The following is a 24,253-nucleotide window of genomic DNA, read 5'->3' as shown; positions in this document are numbered from 1 at the left end:
TCATTCGTTCTGAGCATAGACTGTGACACGCCACTCATGGTCCACCTGCCTCCGCGCTACAGCTCCGATTGGGATTACAGCCAACCTGGCAGCCGCCGTACTTCCCCTCTATCCCTGTATTTGCTCTGGCAGCCACCATTTAGCAGCCACTATACAATGCCCAGTACAACATCAACACCAGCTATACACTGGTCCAACATACTATTTCTTCTTTTCAGTGGCTAAACAGCTTCCTTATTCAAGGGCCCTTACTAGAAGTACCTCACCAGTAAGAACCTCAACATCCAGATACCTAGAGTCCCAGCACCAGCCCACCCCATCTAACCTATTCTCTCTACTCTTTTCTCTCTTCTCGTCCTTGGTGCAATCGCCATATTACTACAATATGTATCCAAATGGGCCTCTATAACCTGAATTGTTACCCTTGTTGTACCTGAACATGTACATGTATATAATTGTCACGACACCATCATCTCACTTCACCACACTGTACAATTGACTAATGTGTGCGATCATGTCATTTGACTTTCTGTTATTTATCACATCACGACTCACGGCAACTCGCACACGTCTCATATATGCACTCTCACTTTGCCAAACAGCATAGCCTTGATAAAGACTCTGTGGTCGAAACAAGTGTTGGCTTTCACCATGTGAATAGCACTGTGGGTGCTTCCACAACCGTGGCAAACTATATGCCTATTAAATCCAGATTAGACGCACAATTAAGTGTCAAGACTCTTCATTCACCCATGTTCTCACAGCAGCAGTGAAAGATGTCTCTAATCCAGTGCCAAATCAGACAGGGTTTCCATCCTTCCTCTTTCCTCCACATACGGGACTTTAGGAGCTTGTCCCGCAGGAACCCTGGAACGACAGCAGGAAGAATATTGTTTTCGGAACCAGATCAGGGCAGGGATCCAAAGTTCATTTAAACTCTCACCTTCCGTTCCCTTCCTTCAATACACGCCTCTCCAATAAGTCAAAAAAGGATCTATTGGGAAAAGAGATTAATTCGATACCATATAAAACACTAGACGTTACTTTTAATCTATACAATTCTAAAAATGGTTTAAGTAAATATGCACACAACCTACTGTAAATTGTTTTAATAATATATGTGCACAGTATCCTCTGGCCCAACAGTCCCAACCTTTGAATCTCTTTTGCTTTCCTATTGGAGAGAAGGAAGTCAAGATAACAGAATTAATGTATTTCCTGTACACTATAGTTGTTAACATTCCATTTATACTTTCTTCTCACCCTCTTATTTGAGATCACCATAATCATCGACTTTTGAGGATTCACTGTTAAATTATTGTTTTCAAGATAACCTACTACTCCATTCAAAGCTTGCTGCAAACCTGCTGGCTTGAAATCCAATAACAAGAAGTCATCAGTGTATGCTATAATATTGACTTTCAAGAAAGCTATTTTGGGAGCATACATATTCCATTCCAAACTCTTTGACTACAAATCTGACCTATATAAATTGAAAAATGTTTGGGCCAAAACACATCCCTGTCGAACCCCCTTGTTGACTGGAATTTTATGACATAATGCTCCCTCTGCATTCAATCTTATTTTAACAATCGGATAAGTTGAAGTAGCCCCAAATCTATGCCTAGATTTTTCAATTTATCCCACAATACTTGACGATCTTCATTGTCAAAAGCTTGAGACAGATCTAAAGTAGCTACATTTAGCGTTCTTCCTGTGGCTTTTTGTGCCATACATGATAGCAGCATATATGCAAATATATCCACTAAGTATAGTTCCTGTTCCCTTTGTATAACCCACTTGAAATGGACTTAATATTTTATTTGTGTTTATCCATTTTGTGACCTCGTAGAATCATATTAAGAAAGGCACCCACGAGCACAACTCGTAGTTTGCCGGTCCGGGTACTACAGTACCGGCAAGCTTACCGGTACCATATTTTCCGGACCGGAAAACTTACAATGAGATAAAATGAATCTACTTTCTGCACAGGTAAATTATACAGGTACCATTTAAAATTAACTTTCCTTCTTAACGTGGCAGGCTTCAGAATCCTAATGTTCGATTTGGAGATATTTACCATCAAATTATTTTTTGTGGCATAAACTTGCTCCACATCCATCAATCTCTGCAGACCTAGCTGAGTGTGGTCCCAAAAAACCCCAAATCATCTGCATATAAAAACAATTGGATTGGCTGCCCTTTTATGTGAGGCAGGAAAGCCTTGGCAAGTTCTAAAGTCCCTTTTAAATTAGAGACAAACACGTTAAATAAAGCAGGGGCCATTATACACCCCTGCTTTAAACCCCTGCTTGTACAAATATATTTAGATAACTTCCCCTGCTTATTAAGCCTTAATTCAAGAGATGGATCTCTATAAAGTTGCACTATAATATCTAACAAGCCAAGTGAACACCACCAAGAACATACCTTCCTCCAGAGCAACATTCTATCTATGCTATCAAAAGCTTGGGCAAAATCTATAAAAGCCAAATAGGCTGAAGTGCCCACAATCTGTGCCCTTTTCCTAAAATAACTGAGAATAAAACCATTAAGGGCAATGCCATTTCCCTTAACGAAACTTGACTGATCTACATCAAATCTGGAAGAAGTCTTCTTCATCCACTCATTCAACTTGTCTAATATCACTGCTGCGAAAGGTTTTCCCGGGGCCTCTAATAAAGCGATCAGAACGTAGTTCTTAGGACATCCTTGATCACCTTTTTTAAAAGTTGGTATGAAAATTGCCGACTTCCAGGATGCTAGGATTGTTTATTCTTCACAATGTGGGTATACACCATGTACAACATGTTAGCCCATTATTCTGGATACATTATTAATGTGAAATTGGAAAGGCCATCAGCGCTGAATGCCCATGAACTACTACACTTTATAATTAAGGCAAGGATATCATTTTATCAGGCACCAAAGGCCACTTATCCTCAGATGGAATGTATTCGAGAGTGCCCTTCAGGATTAGCTTCCATAAACACACTAGCAAAATGTTCCACCCACATCTTCTCAGTGTGATGATTGTCTCCGCATCTAATCAGAACGGTGGTAATATCTCATCTAAGGCACATACCATCATGGCCGTTCTGTCTGCCCGCGGTGACAGGCTAGTGTTTTCTTCTCAGTGGTGTACGCTGGTAGCCACGCCCTCTTCCTCTCCAGCATATCCGGAAAGATGGCCAATGGCTCCTCGCGTTGCTACTCTCTTTAGAGCTTGGTCACGCTCCGTAGGTTCGCTTAGGTTCTTGTCTTTTCTTATAGCGCTATCATTCCTCCTTCTAATCCTAATCTCTCTTCCTCTACGCAGATGCCACACAATACGAACACACCTTACACGGGAAGCAGCTACTCGTTCATACAAGCCCCGCCTTCTAACCGTGCAGTGGGTAACATGCGTAGGGATTTGCTGCACTTATTCACAGGTTCCCTTAATTAGATTTCTTTCCACTCTATCAATCACAGGCTTCCGTGCTGTCAGCCAGCTAGAGCCCCGGGCATTTTGATTCCTGGAAGCCGGTATTCCTTCCGGGTCACGTCTTCGTCAGTCTGCGGTAGAAAATACATTCCCTTTCCAGCCAGATTACCGACCTCAAAATCTCTTCCTTTTGGGTACACATTTTACCTCTTCTTGTTCTCTCTCTCCAGCTATACTGCACCTTTCCCAGCTCCACTCTGGTGCCAAATCCTTATTACCCAAAAGGAGGCTCATCTGCCGGCCAGGGGTAAGACACCCGACGAACTCTCAAGGGAATATTATCAAGGGTGCCGTTCCCAAGAATATTGCTTTAACATCTGCTCCTCCTGTCTTATTTAGTTCTCATCCTGCTGAAGATCCAACCAGTACCGCAATAACAGACCCAGGACCTCTTCACCACCGGCCCTGACTCACTAGAGACCACGCACCCCAGCAGCTCTCCACAGGGTTGTTTCACTTTGAGGGTTTCCCTGGGACCCTTTTCGTGTTCAAGCCTTTGAGCAGGGCCACAGAGGGGTTTCCAGGTGAATTCCTGTAGTCAGCTATATCCAACAGAGGCCCTCTGACCAGGTGGTCTTCTGGGTCTTACCCAAGTTCTCTAGGTGTAAAAGTATTTTGTAGCATAACACTCAGACACTAGCTCTGCTCTTGATTGGCTTTTACTCTCTAGGGCACACAGAGCCGAGCCAGATGTTTTGCTCGAGTCTGCAGTGGCTTGCCCAGCTCTAAGTGACACTATTGTTTAGGGCAGGATTCCAAGATGGTCGCTGCAGCCTAAGGACGTGTTTGAAACTCTCTCCTCCTCTAATGCAAATGGGTGCGGCGAGTGGTCCTAGTAAACTTTGCTACATCGAACCAGGAATGCTGCATATGGGGACTCTAACTGCTGGACTCAGAAGCGGCACAGGAGCGCAACTAGATGCCTAATTAATTCCATAAGAAAACGATTACCAGCACGACAAGACTTGGTCTGGACGTGGCTCCAAGCACTCACCACAGGAATAGACTCACCTCCTGCTCACTCGCATGAGTGCCGGAGTGGTCCACAACAAGAATATTTCCATGGGGTGAGGTGCATCAGGGCGCACCAGAATTTGGAAGCTCAGAATCACTCTGTGACCTATTCCACAACACCGCACCCGCGTTAAACTTTTGAGAGCAAGCCGCAATGTGAAGCGCAACTGCCAGCCCTGCACGTGTGGTGCAGATTCATTTTAAGGCAAGTGCCACGCGCGGCACAGTTGGTTACGTTTTGGACCTTCCAGGAGGGCCTTTCACTAAGCGGATTGCACTGTTTGCTCTGACAGGAGCAATGCAGTATTACAAGTGAAAACAGGACTCACTCGGATTAGGGACGGCCCGGCTGCAGTTTTAAAACAGGGGAGTTTACCAACACTTCACATCATGTCAGCATCTACTTTGGCCCCAGCCTCCCCCTATGCTTCAAAGTTGATTGTACTAACTTGACTCAGCTGGCAGTCAAGCAAGTAGGAGGTGCCACCAGCATCTTATAAACAGTCTCCGGTAAGAATTCCTTTCTGTCCTATCCAGTGGGCATCAGTTTATACAGAAGCCAAATCCCGTAAATTTGCAGTAGCTCAAACAATCGGTCCTTCAGTCACCAAAGCCTTCAGATAGTTAAGTTGGTGGACAGAGGTAAACCACGGAGCACTGCTAGATCCCTGAAGGATCACAGTGTCTACATATTACAGCTGTGCTGGGGCATACGAGATAGGGTTTGTCACACAGCTGTGTAAGGGCGTTTATATGCCCAGTTACGCTCATTGGTGGAAAAGAATATTAACATAACTTTTCATGTGCATTGCTGGAGTGGTATCATCAACATAGGCCGAGGGGCAAGAGGCAGGTTACTCCCTTTGTGGGTAAATGAGTAAATGACTGTGGTATAACTGATGGGCATCCACACGTGCATTAATGACAAAGGATCCAATATCTCAGGGTTGGCAAACCTATGATGGCTCTGTAACTACATATCTGCCAAAAACTAAAATCTGGGATTTGAACTTTGGAGTAAGGGGTAAACCCTATAGCACCCCCTTAATCTCCCTCACACAGATAATTGCTCTAGCAACAAGAGGCGGCTTTAGCTTCAGTAAGCAGTCCATAAGGGGAGCATTGCCTGGAAGACACTACTCAGAGGTGAAGTGGGGACACATTACTGGCTTCCTTTTCAAGCACCTTGCAGTAGCAATATCCATCCCTGAACGTCAGCGATCCGGGAGAAAAAAATCCACCAATTTCACTAGACTGAATACATTGGACTGGTCTGCGGAGGAGCAACCCTGGGGCCTGCCCACGTGACGTTTTGGCTGCATGTACCTCATACCAACATAAGGAACAGATATTGAGAAGTGCGCGAGAGCATTGCCTGGAAGACACTACTCGGAGGTGAAGTGGGGACAAATTACTGGCTTCCTTTTCAAGCACCTAAGCAGTAGCAATATCCATCCCTTGAATGTCAGCGATCTGGTTGGTTTTGTCAAATGCCGAGGGGTAAAAGAAAAACCTGCCAACAGCAGCCTTCTAAAGACACGCAAACCAAACAAAACCTGCTGCAAAGGCTCTGGGGAGCAACGAGTCCGGATACATTTTCTGCAAGCACAGAAAGGCAACCCACCTTGCCCCAAGATTCTGCCCTCCCCCGGAAACGACAATGGCGGCTGCTAAAGAGGACTGTGCTACACGTTTTCAAACCTTCCAAGATAAATTCTCAGCTGCTTTTCAAGCTCAGTTCACATCATTTATGGCGAAAATAAAGCAATCACTCTCAGGTTTCATTAAAGACATTGCTACCCTAGGTGAGTGGGTTGAGGTCAACGAACAGGCAATTCAGGTATTGACACAAGAAAGTAAACAGACAGACATTGCATTAGAAGACCCAGCAAGGACGACACGAAACCTGGAGTTGCAGTATGAAGAACTGTAGAAGCGGTCGCGTCGCTCAAATATTCGGGTGCAAAATGTACCAGTATTGGTTCTAGATGCTCAATTACAAGAATCAGTTACCCAGATTTTTGCAGACCTGCTTCCGGCAGAACAAAATCCACCAATTTCTCTAGACCGAATACATCGGACTGGTCCGCGGAGGAGCGACCCTGGGGCCTGCCCACATGACGTTTTGGCTCCATGCACCTCATACCATCAAAAGGAACAGATATTGAGAACTAGCCGAGAGCAAAATACAATTACCTACAATGGAAGGGAAATTCAGCTCTTTCAAGACTTGTACCAGATTACTCTTGCAACCGGTGGTCGGAGCACTACGCGATCGGGGGATAAAATACAGATGCACCTTTACTTTTGGAATCCTCTTCTCTATAGAGGGAACACAAGGCAGGGTTACGGTTCGAGAAGCAGGATTGGCAATGCTGCAAATTGAAGAAGAGAAAGGGGAAGGGGCATCAGCCCCTGACACTAGTCATTCGCCCCAACTGTCAAGACCATGGGACTGGTCGGTTGCTTCAGGTCGAGGGAGGAAGCAGAAGCAGCTGCAAAAGAAAGATTGGTAGGCCCGCTTGAAAGGCCCAACTCCCAAATAGTCTGATTAAGGCAAATTATATGCAAAGATGGAAAGCAACTGATAAACAGGCGCATCCTTGGTAGCATCTGAACATGGAGGAGGAGACGCTACAGTTCATTTTGGAATAGATCTTTTCAGGTAACATATGGGGGTACTAGGATACCCCGCAAGTTGTCCTGGGGTTTTAGTGGGTACATGGCTGAGAATGGACGCCCCAGATTATGGTAGGAACTTTGGCTCACACCAGGAGACAATGGTTAGGGTTTGTTTTGGACAAGTTGGGGTTAAGGGGCAGTAACAGGTGGGATAAGTCAGGACCGGTGGGGGGCTGGGGAAGCTTTGCATGGTATTTTTTTGATAAGATATGTGAACATGTTGGAACACGCGGAATATAAGGTATCATTAATCATGGCAGTGAATTGGGACAGTTTAAAAGTTTAACATTAAATATTAGGGTCTTGAAGTGTAGGAAACTAGATGCTTTCTTGGGGCATCACCAACCAGATTTGGTGGCGCTCCAAGAGGCGCATATATGTATGTCGGATAAGCACAAACTACGTCTTCATCCGTACTCACTGGTGCTACATAGTAGGGATGACTCGGGTGTGGAGGTGGCGATTCCCTTCTGAAGTGCTTCAGGATGCAGTGGTAAGGGGGAACATAGAGGGTAAGATACTATTGGCTAGGGCAAGCCATCAATTCAGTGCTGCAATCCCCTGAATTCAGAGCTTTTATAGGTTGTCATGGGAAGGGAAGAGTATCTGGCTTCAGTTCTCCATCTCCCAGGCAGGGAGGCTTTATTTGATGCTCCTACTTGCGAAGTGCAGAGTGGTAGGAAAGAAAAGTTAGCACATCAGGGTGCAGAGGTAGAGGATAGGCGAGAGAGAAAACATTGGACAGAGACGTGGAGAGAAGGTGGGTGGAGTTGGATGGAGTATAGGAGGGTGGATAGTAACAGGTGAATGGGGCTTGAAGACCCACCAGCACACATGCATCACTCTTTTTCTAACTAACTCTTGGTAGTGTAGTGCCAGTTGGAAAGTCCAAGTCCCCGAGGGAGTTAGACAGCTTGCCTACAGTTATGCAGCCATTTGGAGAAGGCAATGGAGTGAACAGAGTTTAGGGGTTACTGTTCAATAGAACTAACTGGGGATTTAGGATGCCTGGGTTAAGGAGGGTGGTACCGCGGCTGACAAGAGAGAGAGGGATGGCATTGGTGCCATTTCCCAAACCCCTTTTCCAGAACGGTGCACTCTATCAAGCCATTTGCCGGTTTATTATGAACAATCTATGCGCTTTAAAAAGAACAGTCAACACACTCTTTTTCAGGCCATCTGAGACACCAGCTAAAACTCTGCCCAAAGCCATTGGGTCTAAGCCTGGTGGCCCCGGCCTCTTTTTCAGTGGTTATCCAAATCTGGACACCCATGATGTGCGATTTGCTAGAGCAGGATCCTGCCGAGGAAATACCGCAGAAGTCTCAAAGGATAACAGACACCCTGAAACTAGGGCAGGCGACGCTTCAACAGCCCACACAGTGAATGCTTGGGGTTAGATTGGATTTCCCAGGTGAAGCTATTATTACTCATAGCGAAAGCCTGGAAACTTTCTTATGGTACTTTTTGTTGGAACTGAAGGATAGGAACCCTTTTGTCAATATTTTGGGACCCGAAAGAAAAGCGAACATGGGTGTTTTTGTTTTTTTGCTATTTATTTTCCAAATTAATAAAATAATTAAGAAAGCAAAACATTTTTACACCTTAAGTTCTATTACATGTGTTGCATCGCCACTAAGCATTGGGAGAGAAGACAGCTTGCCGCCTTTGCAGGTTCCCCAATGTATTTTATTTCGTATAGTTAGCGTGTTATTAACTGAAACATGAGCTGATGCTTAGAGGCGTTCTAGGATAGGTGCTTTAGCTCGTGCTTTATTCATGGATAATTCGATTTCCAAACCTGTGAAAAAATCCTTTTTAATTGCACACGTTGATGCGCATGCTGCTTTGTTACTCTGAAACTTTGTGTACATTGGCTCTTCAGCTTCGCATGTGTTGTTGTTAACGTTCATGGAACCGTTTTTGGATCTGGACTTGATCTAGGGTAGTTTGCATGTAAGGGGGTCAAAAGGCAAACTCGTTGGCGACTGCATGGGTGTCTTGCTACAAAGGTCTAGTCTTGCAGTCCGAAGACATAACTTAATATTAATACAGATGTGTAGTTTCATCTACTCGCACTACTGCGTCAGACAGGTGGATCTAGTCTTTACGGGACTTGATGTCCTTATGCTTTCTGCTAAACTGTTCATGCAAGTTCAAAATGATACTGCATGATGCCTTGGACTTTGCATTGTGAAGAATCATTTAGATTTGGGAAGTTCATTTTCACACTAGGGGAAATCATCCCTACTAGCTCCCTACTGGAGCCCTTTAAGAAAGGGAATGCAGCAAGTCTGCTCAAATAATTCTAAGAAGGTTGGAACCGATTTGTTTGAGAAGTTGCTTAGTCCATTGGCAAGCGTTGTCAATAAAGGGATTCTTGCACAAGATGGCCTGGTTGGTGGGGGCGTAACACTCCTTGTGTTTAGAGCTATCCAGTTGGCTCTTAAGTCCTTTTTATAATCATTTTGAGGCAAAGCAATCAAATCATTGGAGTTCCTACCTCCGTCCCCTACATTGACTAGGAAGGAGAACTTTGTTCTAAATTCTTTCTTTTGGAAACCTAGGGTCATTAAATATGCGCCCCTGAAAGCAATATGTTGTGATTAGTGAACCAAAGTATTTGCAAAAAAATAATGGGTCCTCCCTGTGTTGAATGACTAAGTACCTTGTATTTCAGCATCAAAACAAACCAAATTGTCTCTAGGTGTTGGCCATTCAGCTGTTGCTGTTCTGGAATACATGGAAAGGAAAAGAGACTACAAGGAAAGAAAGAAGCCAATATCGCTACTCATAGAGATTGATCTCTTCAGCAACTTTTGAAAACGAGTGCTTGAGGGGGAAACGCTGTTTTTATCAGGAGTTGCCTGCATGCCCAATTCCTTACATGCAAACCTTCTTTCACCTTTTCCGAGAAACCCTGGAACTTTGAGCAGTCTGTTTTCCAGCTGATTCAGTTGCTCACCAGGAATATGAGGTTGAAACATACATCAAAGAGGTGGCTTAACCAAATGTCCACAATACGCCCCAACGAGGAACCATATTTTGTAGGAAATTTCACATGTTCTGGGAAAGATTTAATGCATGCCAACATTGAAATTACAGTGTTCCAATATACAGAGATTTGGTGTGAGTAACTAGGTGTGAAAGTCAACTAACCGAATGTCAGGTAGCATAGCTGTCACCACTTTCAATTACTTGTTCACTCTGCTCCTGTTGTCCATGCTCTACGACATTGACCGATTAAGAAAAGCAGGCTATTAAAACTGAACAACTTTTAAACATGACAAGGGTACAATTACCCATTAATTTATAGTGAATACATTTGCTTTTGAGTGAAAAAGAGACTGGAAAATAAGGTAGCTAAAGCATGGGGGAGAGAAAATAATTTGCCCACGATCACCCACTTTTGGTCAATTAGGAAAGGTGGGAGCAGGATTTAGAGCTTCGGTTTCCAAAGTCAGCAATTTAGCACATTGTTGTGTTTTACCCCCTCCATTTTCAATTCTTCCTAATATATCATTTTCATTTCATACTGGTGTTCATTGCTGCATTCACCAGTTAAGAATACAGATATGTCCAAAAATCTTGCAATTCTTGACAAGTAGGGAAACTGAGATGAAATCAGTGGCACTTTCCCCAAAATTGTAGGTGGTTGCAGTAGTGATATCGCACAAACCACGATGGGTCAAATAACTTGCAGGGGATTGCACCACTGTCTCAATATTTGCAAGCAGACAACAGAGGGAGATAAAGGGATTTGCTCAATATCACACATTTTTTGTTCAGTGGGGAACGCAGCATTGGGAAACAAATCTTATATTTTATAAATGGTTAAATAGCAGGGAACTTGTTATGAAATGTGCGGCTGTATCTTTCAGGGTGGTTGTTAGATTGAGGACGAGGATGAGCTCGAATGATATACATGAGGGGGTGCTTGAATATAAAGAGGGATATGGGCATTTGTGGCTCTTGGTATAGTGTTGGGATGATTTCCCAGTGAGGGGAGTGTAGGGCTACATCTGTGGGCGGTTTAATTGGTTAGAGATGGGTTAGATATTGCTGCACTTTAATGACAGCGCCCTATGATTTGTAATTCCTGCCAATCCTGCATGAAATCATTATGACTTATCCAATTGGATTGATAAAACATCATTAGGTTAATAGTGTGACTGACTAAAACTCCTTGCTAATCTCTTGTCTACAGTCATTATTGCTGATATTTTGCCTTGTGGTCATGGAAAATCATGCTTGCTGGTTTCGTCCTAATCCTCTCTGTTGGCCACCATTCCTGATAATCCTCTCTATCATTGTTGTTCTTTGATGGCCACAGATGTGGCTTTCCTTAAGTAATGCACACAGAGAAACTGTGCCCTAAATTCCCGAATGTACATATTAATTTTTAAAAAACGTAGGTGAGCACTCACACATTTTATTAAAATGGTTATGTTCACTTATTTTCATATCATACTTTTATCTCAAAGAGGGTTAATATTTGTCAAGGATCCATTGTTTGTGCAAAATATAAAGTTTGACAGTAGATCTTGCAGGGCTGGGTTTCACTAGTTAACTATTAAAGACCAAATTAGGCATACTGTGTTTACCAGTAACTAATGAGGGTATCTCCTGGCATAACTAACATGTTCAAATAGTCTCTGCAATCCTCCAAATAATTGGCATACCTATCTTTTTTATGCCCTTAAATTAAGCAAATTAGTAAACAATACGTACGCCGGTATATACACCTTGTTGCCGCATACACTGCTGTATTGATGTGTGGAGGCAGTAGCAACACATGCCACACAGGAGTCCTACTACTTTGCTGTATGATCTGAAGAGGGTCTATACTATAAAAACAAAATTGAATACCAAGAAAGTACTCTTTGCAAACGTTTATTTTTACTTGCATAAATATAACCAAGTCGACAATGAGAACTACTTTTTCACTGCATGAAAAATCCTTTTTACTTCCAGCTTCCAAAAGTAATGAATAAAATACTCTTGCCTCAAACTCTTAAGGTAATATCTAGTTCAAGCTGTTTTAATTTGTGTTGGCAAAGAGGACTAAAAAGTGTATATTAAGTATCTTAAGAGACCCACTTGCATAAAGGTAATGCCCAACAATGATGGATGACTGAAATGGAAGGACTGGATGAAGCAATATTTGGGTAACTTGCAGTTATTCATAATAAACTTTCATGATGATCATTGTCAGTATTTTTTTTATTTCATTTAGTTTTTAAAAACTTTTTGAAAATTTGAAGAAAACAAAAAAAAAAGAAAACGGCAAAACTTTCACTTAACTCAACACATTTCATCCACATCTTCAAACAATTAATACGTTTTGTCTAGTGCATTTTTGTTTGCACACTATTTAGACCTCAAACATTTTATTTCTATATATACTTGATAAATGTCTTTTATGATTTTAGAGGCATCACCAGTCCTCAGTTCTGTCTTATGGGGAGACCTCATCCTCGGAGTGTGCTGATGTCGCCTCTAGTCGAATTTGTATTTGTTCAAGGAATCTCATCACTGCAATCATCAGGGATTTACTTTCCCCAATATGAAGATGCGTCCACCATTCCTCGGGATTGTACGTCTGGACTCAAATTCTCTCCTTCTCTAAACAATTTTCACGTTGATCTTTTAGCTCGGTGCAAAACAAGACCAGATGTTTTAGATTTTCATCTTCTATTGCACACAACCTGCATTTAGAGTTTCTTGCCGAGATCATCCTTCGATTTTTTAAGATCTCTTTTGTTTCATACATATTCAGGCGAAACTTTAGGTACAATCTTCTTAACCGTTTACAGGGTGATAAGATTAAGTAATTCGGAAGCGTGTTACATCTTTTGACTTCTGGCAGAGTGTTTTGCATACATTTTTGACATGATCTTTTCCCATTAATTTCTATCCAAGTCTAGTAGTTTTCTTTTCACCAGATCTGGATTGTGCCATAGAGTTTGTTCATCTGAACCCACTTGTGCTAAGGTCTCTTTGCACTGTCGCTTCCAGTCACACAACACTGATTGTCTTTGTACCTTTTTTTCTATCAAGAATTGAATGGAGGGCAGATTTGCATCTTCATACGTCTTCCTGAATAATGCTAGTTTATTCCAGGTAATTCTTGCGTTGAGAGTAGAGATTCCCACTTCAAACAATACACATGCTGTTGGTGTGCTTAGTGGGATCTGCAGAATCCTTTTCCAAAAAAGACCTTCACATCGAGCCCATATTCTGTGATCGCACCCAAACATGTTCTCAGCGCCTTAAGTGAGAATTGGAGTTACTTTACTTTGGTAAAATTTTCTTACCGGTTCGTAAGAAAATTTCACATATCTTTGCTGTATAATGGTGCCTTGTGCTGTTAATAGTTTACAGCTATTTCAGAGTTTTTTCGTCATTGGAACGTCGTTTATGCTAGAGTTGATAGTTGTTCCTAAATATCTTGTGTGCGGCACCTTATTTATTTTATTTGACCCTATAGACCAAGATGATTTTTTTTTACTGGACTTCTTTCCTCTTTGATTTTCAAGTACTAACATTTCCGATTTTGCCACATTGATCTCAAGACCCAGATCTTCAATGAAGGTTCTTAAAGCTGTCAGTTTTTTTGGAGACCAATGGGGGTCTGGTCTAGGGTTACCATTTCGTCCGCATACAAGATGTGATTTATCGGCACTCCATTTATGAGCGCCGGGAATGACACCACAGATGCCAATGACGTTCCTACTTCTGATATATAAAAGTTAAACAGAGTAGCACCCTTGTTTCACTCCTCTCTGCGTCGCTATGGGATTTGTTAGATTTCCTTCACGATCTAGCCTCACCTGTATGTAGGTGTCGGAGTATAGGTATTTAATGGCTTGGATAAGACTCACGTTGCACCCTCTTTCTTTGAGTTCCTTCCATAAGGTTTCTCTGTCCACTCCATCAAAAGCATTCGCCATATCGATAAATGCCAGATATATTTTTTGGCCTGTTCTGATGGCATCAATTTTTAACAGATTCAATGTGAGCAGTTTTACACTACACCCTACTCCTTTGATGAACCCCGACTGGCGTTCGTCATAGATTTTATGTTGGTGGATCCACGTAGTCAGTTGGGCCAATAGCATCGATGCAAACACTTTCCCTACTACATCGGGTAGGACTATTGGTCGATAATTCGCAGGGTCAGATCGAATACCCTTCTTGAAGATTGGGACAATGATCCCAGATTTCCATGTCATCAGGATTTTTCCTTCCTTTGTTATCGAGCTAAACAGGGTGTAACAGAAATCTGACCATTCTTCGATGTTTTCTTTTAGGTCTGCATTCGACAGGCCATCCGGCCCAGCTGCACGGGAGGCGTTACATTTTCTGATGGTCACTCGGATGTCATCTCTCTCCATTTCAATTTCCCACGGCTGTCTTGGATCCACCTTTGTTTGACTAGAGATTTTTCTTTTTTTGAATAGATTTGTGTAGTGGTTTTCCCACTCCTTTTCTTGAGCCATGCTTGAGAGTAGTGCCTTGTAGGAATTCTGTGTGTCATTGATAATGGCCCAAAAAACTCTAGGGTTCCTTTGATTTAAGGCCTTCAGCATTGATTCAGCGTCCGTTTGTTCGATTACTACTCTATGTTGTTTACACCAGTTGTTATATTGGTTTTTCACTTTTTTTAGTTCAGTTTCCGCATCCACAGGTTTTAAGGCACGAATTTTTCTTGTAGTTTTTCTTAGCTCTCTCTTTCTTCTTGCCACCTCCGGATCATACTGGTGTTTTTGAAACTCAGGTCTCGACAAGGAGGCCCTCTTTTTGACTTTGTAAATCTCAAGGAACTGCTGGTATTCAGTTGACGTAGGCGGGCTCTGTTCTTGAGTTTGTTGAGCAATTCTGTTACTGTCACAATATCACACTTTTTCATGCGCAATCTATTCCGGCGTGGGACCACAGTTAATTCTTGTCTCCATTGCCTGCGCTCCGCCGAGTTGATCTTATTCCATTCAGCTGACACCATGTTGTGGTCGCTTTGGTTGGTCAAAAACACCTGCAATGAATCTATTTCATGCAGTAAGTTGTCTGAAACAAAGATGTAATCTAATATCGATTTTTGACGGCCTCGTGTCCATGTTGGTTTAGCTGGTGGTGCCCCTTGTTGCTCCATTCAACATTACTAGGTTTCTTAGAGACATTTCTTCAAGCCAGCGATCACAATTTACTCTTTCTCTGTGATTCGCTAGAGCCTTGGATTGCGAGATCTCGATCAATTTCATATTAAAGTCCCCGCACATTATCAACAGTGCGTTGGGTCTTCCGCTAGTATGTTGTCAATTGCGTCTAAGAGGTCATCTTCGAATTTAAGTGTGATTTCGAAGTTGTGTTCCAGTACAAATTTAAGATGTGGATGGTTTGTTTATTCATTATTGATTGGATCACTGGTTCGATGCAGATCTTTTGGAGGTGGGGCGATAGATTCAGAGCTGACTTGATTCTCAGAACACTTTTCCTTTTGATAAGGGTTAATTGACCCGACATTGGGTGACCTTTTTTCTTGCTAATAGCTGGATTGAAAGCTACTTCGAATCCTTCAACACATGGTATACATGTTAGCCACGTTTCTTGCATGCAAATGAGATCGGCTTTTATTAGGAATTCGGATGTTGAACTCAGTAGGTGGGAGAACCCCCTTGTGTTCCAGGAGGTTATCACCAACTTTGACCTTTGGCATTAACTCATGGATGAACCATTTAAGGTTTTTGCTAGCCATCTCCATGTTTGGGACTCCTCTTCATGGGTCAATGACTCCATGAGCTTTGCTCCCTTTGGACCTTAGGTATTATCTACTGTTATTTTGATTTTCTTCTGTTTTAGCTCATCCAATGAACATTGTAATCCCGCTTCAACTTCATCCTGGCGTCTTTTGCCTATTTCTTGTTCTTCACTTTTTGAGCTAATTTTTCGGAGAGTTACTCAGCTGGATTTCCTTTTCTTTTCCCTCTAGTAATCTTTTGTCTTTTGAATTGTCGCATTCGTTTCCCACCAGCGCATTGTCTACCTCGTAAACTTGGTAGCATGCGTCCAACAAATGTCTCTCACTCATCATAATCAATTCCACAACCTTTTTCTCTGTGATGTATAGCAGAACAAATGTCTGGTTTGAATCTGCTATGATTTCGACCCAGTCAATTTGTGGGCTCTTTAATGATCTTAACACCGTGATCTTTTGGAATATCTGCAGTATCGTATGTCTATTTAGGGGGGGGGGGGTCGCTTTTCTTGTGGTCAATTTTTTTCTACCAACACCCTATATGGGTGAGGATTGACCTCACTGTTAGAATTGCAAATGGAGGCAATAGATTTGGATGCTTTTTCTGGAATTTTCGAGATGTTTGCCTTTGCTTTCTGTACCCCCACCATCGGTTTGCACTTCGTTACATCGTTAATAGACTTACTCAGTGGACCAACTGGACTACGATCATCATTTTTTGCTTGCTGTGCGCTCCTTGCACGTTTCTCCTCTAGAGTATAGAAAATGTGGACATTTCCCTCATTAAGACCTTTGTTCTTTGTTAGAGATTGCTCTTTTTTTTGGAGTCTGGGGCCATGAAAAGACTCTTTTTCCTGATTGAGACACCTCTCTCTCTTTCTCAGGCTCAATAGGGGTCTTGCACAGAGTGATTGTGTCTCCTTCGGTCTTATCTTGTTGACTTTTCACTTTGCATTCTTTGTTGATCTCACCAGCACTTTCGTCCTCAACCTCCTCCTCTGCGGGGGAACTGTAAATTGACATATTTAATAGTTCTTCTTCATCAGCAACATCGTCGTCAATCACCAATGGAGCATTTGTTTTCCTTTCTTTTTTGTTTGTCTCTGTGTGCGGGGCCTTGATCTTGGGTTGAGATTCTAGAATCACCTTTTCTGCCACCTCACTGGAATCTGTGTTACATTTTTTGTTGTTTGTATCCATGGGCTCCGTGTTGTTTACTGTGATGGTTAGTGCTTTGATATATCGGAAGAAGTTTGCTGAACTTTGCAGATTTTTGGTCTTTTGTACTTGTTGGTTTTTGGATTTCTTTTTACATTTGCTCTGTTTCAGGTCGGCAGTCCGGCTTGCGAGTTTTGCCCTGTGCTCCCCTTTGGTTTTCGGGTCTCAAAAATGTCAAACCAGTCAGCCTCGTTCTTCCTTTCGTCTGTGGTGGTGGTTTTGCTGCCCAATAACGTAGGCCTGTCGCCTTTATCTTTTTCACTCGGCGTCGGTTCGACTGGAGCCTCGTTCTCTCCTCCATCTTCATTTCCATTTTGTGCAGTCTCTGTAAGGTCTACTTCTGCAGTCGTCATTTTTTTTAATGGTGATTTGAGGATGTTTCCGTTCATAGCCTTATCTCTTTCGTTAGTCTCTTTGGAGGAATCCTTTTTCTTATTGGCTTTCTCCGGGCTATCGCTGATCACGGTAGATATTTCAAGTTCTATTTCAGAGCAGCAATTCTGGTTCCTCTTTGTTTTTTGAGACAGAGGTATTGATTTCGGCGTTTTTGTCGTTCCTTGGAGGTCCTTCCTTGATGCCCATTGAGGTTGCAACAGTCACTATTTCCAAACTCGATTGAGTTTTCGGCAGAACACATTTCGCCACCGAGTCAACTCGGTTTTCACAATCTTTTTGTAAGAGCGTCAGAGCTTGTTTCGTCACTTCTGCCAGGAGTCTTTTATCTTCGGCTGTGGTTTTTAACAACTCTCTTAGCGCTGTTAAGGATATGTCGTTACCTCTTCTTGCTGTCACAACCTGGGCCATCATATCCGTCAGGTCAAGCTCAAGTTTTACAATTTTCGAGTTCTGGAGGGCAACCAAGATGGTTGGTCGCGGAAGCTCTCATTTAAATTCTTGTAGAGTTTCATCAAAGGGGCCACCGCTATCGTTGTTGCTAACATCAATATGTGGCTTAGTTTTTCAATTATCGTCTCTACGAATGTCGCGACTTCTTGAAGATTTCTTGGAACCATCGGGTCTGGAAGTTGTTCGAACTGCTGCTTCTAGTTTGTAGCAGATGGAGACTTTTCTTCGTCATCAGACTCGGATGATGCCGGTCTCGCCACGTACTCTCTCAGTCCCCTGGGTGTGGGCGCCATGATCTGTCTTTTTCTTCCTTTGAATCGTTTATTCGCACCTTCGAGTTCTAGGTCGGAGCTTAACTTTCTCCTGCTCCTTTTTTGTGAAACTGCAATCTCTTCATTTCTTGACTCGCTTCCAGGGTCATCACTTCATGTAAGCTCCTTTCCTTAATCGCTTGCCATTCTACTTGTGGGATTGTTCTTCCACAGGTGTTTGTTACTGAGGTCTGTCGTGATTGTGATAGTTTGGATTTACCATTGTCACTCATGATTAATTAATCTTTTAGAAGTGTGCTAAATATCGGATTCCAGTCTCTAAGCACAGGACCGGGATTCAAACCTGTGTTCTCGTGCTTTCAAGACAAACGCTTTACCCCGGAACTATCCTCCCTGCCGATATGGTCATTGTAAATTACGATTTTGATGATAGATAATTAAACATATTGGCCATTCCTAATTTTGGCTGGTTAATTTGTTCACTATTTCTTTTTTCAAAAGACAATGGGGAGTACAACACAGACATGACTATATCCTGGATTCTATGCATACGAGACAAATATGAGATCATAATATTAATCTTTTTCATTCAAAGGTAGGTTTCTTGTCCCTTTTCTACAATGTTGGTTATCCTTGAGCATGATAAGTATTGTACAAGCATACCGCCTAGGGTGGTGGAAAAGCAACTATAACGTTCATGGACTTACTCTGTATTTTATCTTCCTCATCGTGATGTTTTGTATGCATCCAGACTGCCTGGCATTTGAGCAAAGATGGTTTTATTTAATTTTGTAATGTTGTTTTAAACTGCTAAAAGTGGCATTTTAATGCAGATGATTTTTTCTCCTTTTTTCTTTTTTTTTTTTTTTGCAGGTTCAGAACAGGCCAACAACCTTTGACTGGCATGGTGCAGATAAAGGCAAGCTGTACACTGTGGTTTTTACAGATCCAGATGTCCCTAGCAGAGAATGTCCAACCTTTAGGTAAGGAGGGGGTTGAATTCATGTGATCAACTAAAGGGAACTGTGTTTATGGATGATTACATCAACATTGAGGGTGCAGTGTAGGGAGCGTCAGTCTATTCCAGCAATCTATTCCATCCCCAATGTAAAGTAATATGGTCTTGTATAGCGCACCTCTGTCATTTTGGCAGCCTTTCAGCATGTGGCTATGCAACAAAAGTGAAAGGGGATGTTAGTGGAATACAGTGCAAAGCAGATGTGAATCCTGTGTCATTGATGTTTAAAGGCCAAAAATAACAAAGTCCTGAGTGTTTGTGATGGTATGTGGGTAGTGGCAGAGGTCCCTGGATGTGTGCTACATCTACACGGGAGAGCCAAGGATCCACCAGCTGAAGGCAGCACTCTAAGGACCTTCTTAGCCATTCATGTTTCAGTGTTGTGCGTCTAAGGAAATGAGCACGGTACTGCTCTGTTAATCCAGTATGTTTGTAGGCAGCTCACTGCAAGGGATTATTTTTGTTTGTTTTTTTTTCTGTGTTTTGTTTTGTTGTAATTTGAGTACTTTGTTGTGGTCTATGTGGATAAATGGTTTCTGATGTTCTGAACTCGTGTGAGGGGAGTCGAGTCCGATCTCCCATGTTCTTTCACTGATGCATTGTGTGCAGACCTGTGGCATATTCGTGATAGTATCTTTTCTATATCTCTTTTCAATATCATTTGAAGGTTTCTGTGAGCCCAACTTTAATGAGTTGCCTGACATTTTGGGTAAAGGTCTGTGGCATGTTCGTGTAATTAAGAAGTTCCGTCAGGTTGTTGCTACAGAGAATTATTGAGGTTGATATGAGCAGCTTAGTTTCAGATCTGAATTTACTGGTGTTGTATGTGTGTCGCTAGAATAGACATGTTTCCAGGGATTTTTATGAAGGCCGGATGGCTTTCCTCTGTGTGTAGACATTTGGGCATAGCATTTCAGAGCCTGATTGAGAGAAAGGAGGATCCTCTGTGACATTTCTGATTGAAGGTTGGCACTGGTAGGGAAGCTGTGTTACTGGGTCGAACCGTTTCCTATGGCTTTTAGTGTAGGAATATCATGTGGTGGATTCCAGACCCCTAACATGAAAGGAGCAATTAACTACGCAGAGGGTTTTGAAATAAATCCTCCATTTGATTGGTAGCCAGTTGAGTGTTTGAGGTGATGTGTTTATGTGTGAGTTTTGCTGCCATGATTTGGACTCTAGATTGGTTGGTAAGTTTAGTTTATAATATTTGTAAAACTCAAACGTTTGCTTCTAAGGGCACCAGGATCCTATTTTGTTTAGACAAATAAATGATGCAACAGCATTTTCTGATGGCAATGGGGGTTCACAGGTGTAAAGTTTGAATCCAAGGAAAGCAGTTTTCTTTTGATTCCTGAAACAGAGATGATTGGTCTCCTTGGTGAAGGCTGTATGAAGAGTATTCCTCCAGGACAGGACATTGCCTGAACATAAAACTCACAACCTCCATAATTTTGTAAATCTGTTTTAGGTAAAACAAGTTTGAGATTTTCTCAGCAAAGTTGCTGATGAGTGTAATAATTTAAAAATTTAGCCGAAAGACATTTTGTACCTTTTTTGATTTAGACGTTAGAAACAATGTGCAAAGCTTTAGCTTAATACGCTCCGTAACAGGGAGACACTGTACATGCTTGAAGGCTGGATAGGTATAGCTTCACTCTGGCTTCACTCTGGCAGTTTCAATAATAACCTTGCTAAAGAGTTCGAAATTCTTTCTCACCTCATAATAATTCTTTTCAAAAACCCACACATTTATTTATGAGGTTAGAAAAAAGTGAAACTCCATTGTTACCCTAAAATAACCTTTTCAGAGGGAGGAGGGGGATGTCACGTAAGGCTCTGTACTTGGCCCCCTCCTGTTCTCCATATACATGACATCCTTATTCTTTCAAGCTTTCCTGACACTTTAACACTGATGACACTCAGATATTTTCCTCCTTTATGCACTCTGACTCTCCCGACACTTGTGTCTTCTGTCTCTGCCATACAGGATTTTATGTTTTCACGCTTTTGTCATCTCAATCCTTCTAATACCAAGATTCCTTTCTTTCCACCCTTCTCTTCCCGCTCCCCATGGTCTCTTCCTCCCCCCCACACCCTCTTTGGAACTACCTTTTTCTTCTTTGCTACTTTACCATTTAACTATCAGATCAAATCTTTGTACAGTTCTTGTCAAACTGTTATGGGCAAAAACACTCTATAAATTGCAATAAAAGAAAAAAAAATACAAATACTTAGAACATTAGGCCAAAAGGAAGGATTTTAGTTTCCAATTGAATAGCCACATGTGATAAATGTTTCTGGCATTACATTTTGAGGTATCTGTTCATCCAACTGATATCCATTATCATGACGTCAGACAAAGATGCACTTTCAGTGGACGACATTCCCTCCAAGTGCAAAAGGATTTGGAAGTCATCAGCATAGGTCTAGAAATAAAAGCTGAAATAATGATAATAGTTGCAAATGGCAGTTAAAGAGCTGGTGGAAATAGCAGCCACCACAGAAGTCCACAGGTAAGGATCCTTGTTTTGGATTGAAACGTGTCTAGCGCTACTGTGATGCTGGAAATGCCTTTTGGATGGACATGGGCTCCTAGTCCCTGTCCTATCACTTCTGTGTGTGTGTTTTCTGTATTTCTTCTACCACTGAGGTCCAGCCAGGACCTCTGGCAGTGCAGCCCTTCATGTTTGTCTTTTTGTGAACAACACCCATGGGATACCCTTGTGGCACTATGGGTGGGGGTACAACCGTGTACACCTTATGTGTGTTTTTGAGCACCTGTGTGTGGCCCACGGATCAGGGTATAGGCTGGTGGCAGCTATATGTTGACTTGGCAGTGGCTCTGAGTGTCCTCCATGTTTGGGACACCCAAGCCCTGCCACAGGAATCAATTGATTCTTTAAAAAAGGCAAGATGGCCACTGTGGCCTCTTGGTTTCTATTGCCTTTATACCTTGTTTCCCAAAGTCACTGGAAGCCCCGACTCTGTCCCTTTTCTTCCTGACTGGCTTTTGGGTAGAAATACCACGTGTGGCTCTGGGGATGCCCCCTGTCAAACTGACTGGAGCATTCCCAACGGCTGTGTGCTGTGGGTACACCCTGGGGTGGGATCTCTGTGAATGGTGTCTGACGTCAACTCACATTCTGTGTTGTGGGTGACTGGTTTTGGTGTGTGTGTGACACAATGCCTGGGCCAGCACTGACTGAAACCAGAGTGAATGCAGTGTAGTCTGCTGAAAGGCTGGGTTCCTACTCCAATCCACATTCTGTGTTATGGGTGTCGGGGTGGAGTGAATACAAAATCCTGAAACACAACACTTCTGCCACTGCACCTGTCGCCACCAAAAGGCATCCAAAATTCCCAGTGGTCTTCAGCAAAACGAAAAGGTGATGGCTGTAAGGTTTTGAATAAATCAAAACCCCGGGCACAGCTCTGGGCAACCCCCCAGACCATTGTTTTTCAGCCTGCCAAGCCATTACAGAAGGGGAAAAACCATATGCAAATCAGGCTTGGTCCTACCCCAAACGGGGCAGTCCAGCCCGAACTGCTAGGACACATCCCTTCTGCACGAGACCACAAGCATCCCCAGACATGTTTCAGCCTTGTTGGGCGTCATCAGTGAGGAGTAGCTTGGGTCTCTAGGCCCAGCAGACTCGAGAACTACGTCTGGGCATACCCATCCCACTCAGGGTGACTTTAGCAAAACGAAAAAGTGATGGCTGGAAGGTTTTGAATAAATCATAACCACGGGCACAGCTCTGGGCAACCCTCCAGACCATCGTTTTTCAGCCTGCCAAGCCATTACAGAAGGGGAAAAACCATATGCAAATCAGGCGTGGTCCTACCCCAAAAGGGGCAGTCCAGCCCGAACTGCTAAGTCACATCCCATTCTGCACGAGACCACAAGCATCCCCAGACATGTTTCAGCCTTGTTGGGCGTCATCAGTGAGGAGTAGCTTGGGTCTCTGGGATCGGCAGACTTGGGACCCACGTCTGGGCATACCGTCCCATTCGGGATGACTTTAGCAAAATGAAAAGGTGATGGCTGGAAGGTTTTGAATAAATCAAAAACACGGGCACAGCTCTGGGCAACCTTCCAGACCATCGTTTTTCAGCCTGCCAAGCCATTACAGAAGGGGAAAAACCATATGCAAATCAGGCTTGGTCCTACCCCAAAAGGGGCAGTCCAGCCCAAACTGCTAGGACACATCCCTTCTGCACGAGACCACAAGCATCCCCAGACATGTTTCAGCCTTGTTGGGCGTCATCAGTGAGGAGTAGCTTGGGTCTCTAGGCCCGGCACACTCAAGACCTACGTCTGGGCATACCCATCCCACTCAGGGTGACTTTAGCAAAATGAAAAAGTGATGGCTGGAAGTTTTGAATAAATCCTAACCACGGGCACAGCTCTGGGCAACCCTCCAGACCATCGTTTTTCAGCCTACGAAGCCATTACAGAAGGGGAAAAACCATATGCAAATCAGGATTGGTCCTACCCCAATAGGGGCAGTCCAGCCCGAACTGCTAGGTCACATCCCTTCTGCATGAGACCACAAGCATCCCCAGACATGTTTCAGCCTTGTTGGGCGTCATCAGTGAGGAGTAGCTTGGGTCTCTAGGCCCGGCAGACTCGGGACCCACATCTGGGCAGTGGTCTTCAGCCAGACATTTTCAGAGTTCACACCAAGTTTCACTTTCCTAGGACTTACACATCTGAAGTAACACCCGTCCAACAGAGACCACCGGAAAGAGCGAACTTGCTGCTTTTCCGAAAGCACCTGGTTTCTCTTTTGCTCTTGGCCACAACATCCCAGCGACTCCTTCTTGCAAAGGGGGTCCATCCTTCAGGGGTCCCGTCAAATAAAGCCTAGAAAGTCTGCCACTTTGCCTGCCGAGGCACCAAAGGTACTGTGACGGGGGAGAGCGTATTTTAGCCTCAGGAGTCATCCAGGGGTCGC

General features: G+C 43.1%; 1 protein-coding gene across 1 annotated transcript in view; it reads left to right on the top strand.

Moving 5' to 3' along the window:
• LOC138492176 (phosphatidylethanolamine-binding protein 1-like) overlaps positions 1–24,253 on the top strand; it is a 56,792-nt gene that overhangs the window by 10,190 nt on the left and 22,349 nt on the right. The window contains exon 2 of the mRNA XM_069619195.1: positions 19,148–19,257. Within this exon, the coding sequence (XP_069475296.1) occupies positions 19,148–19,257 (110 nt within the window). The remainder of the gene's footprint in view (positions 1–19,147; positions 19,258–24,253) is intronic.

The sequence above is a fragment of the Ambystoma mexicanum genome, chromosome 10 (assembly GCF_040938575.1).
Source record: "Ambystoma mexicanum isolate Mex_15411 chromosome 10, UKY_AmexF1_1, whole genome shotgun sequence".
NCBI classification, from domain to species: Eukaryota; Metazoa; Chordata; class Amphibia; order Caudata; family Ambystomatidae; genus Ambystoma; species Ambystoma mexicanum.
This window is presented reverse-complemented; position numbering and strand designations above follow the sequence as displayed.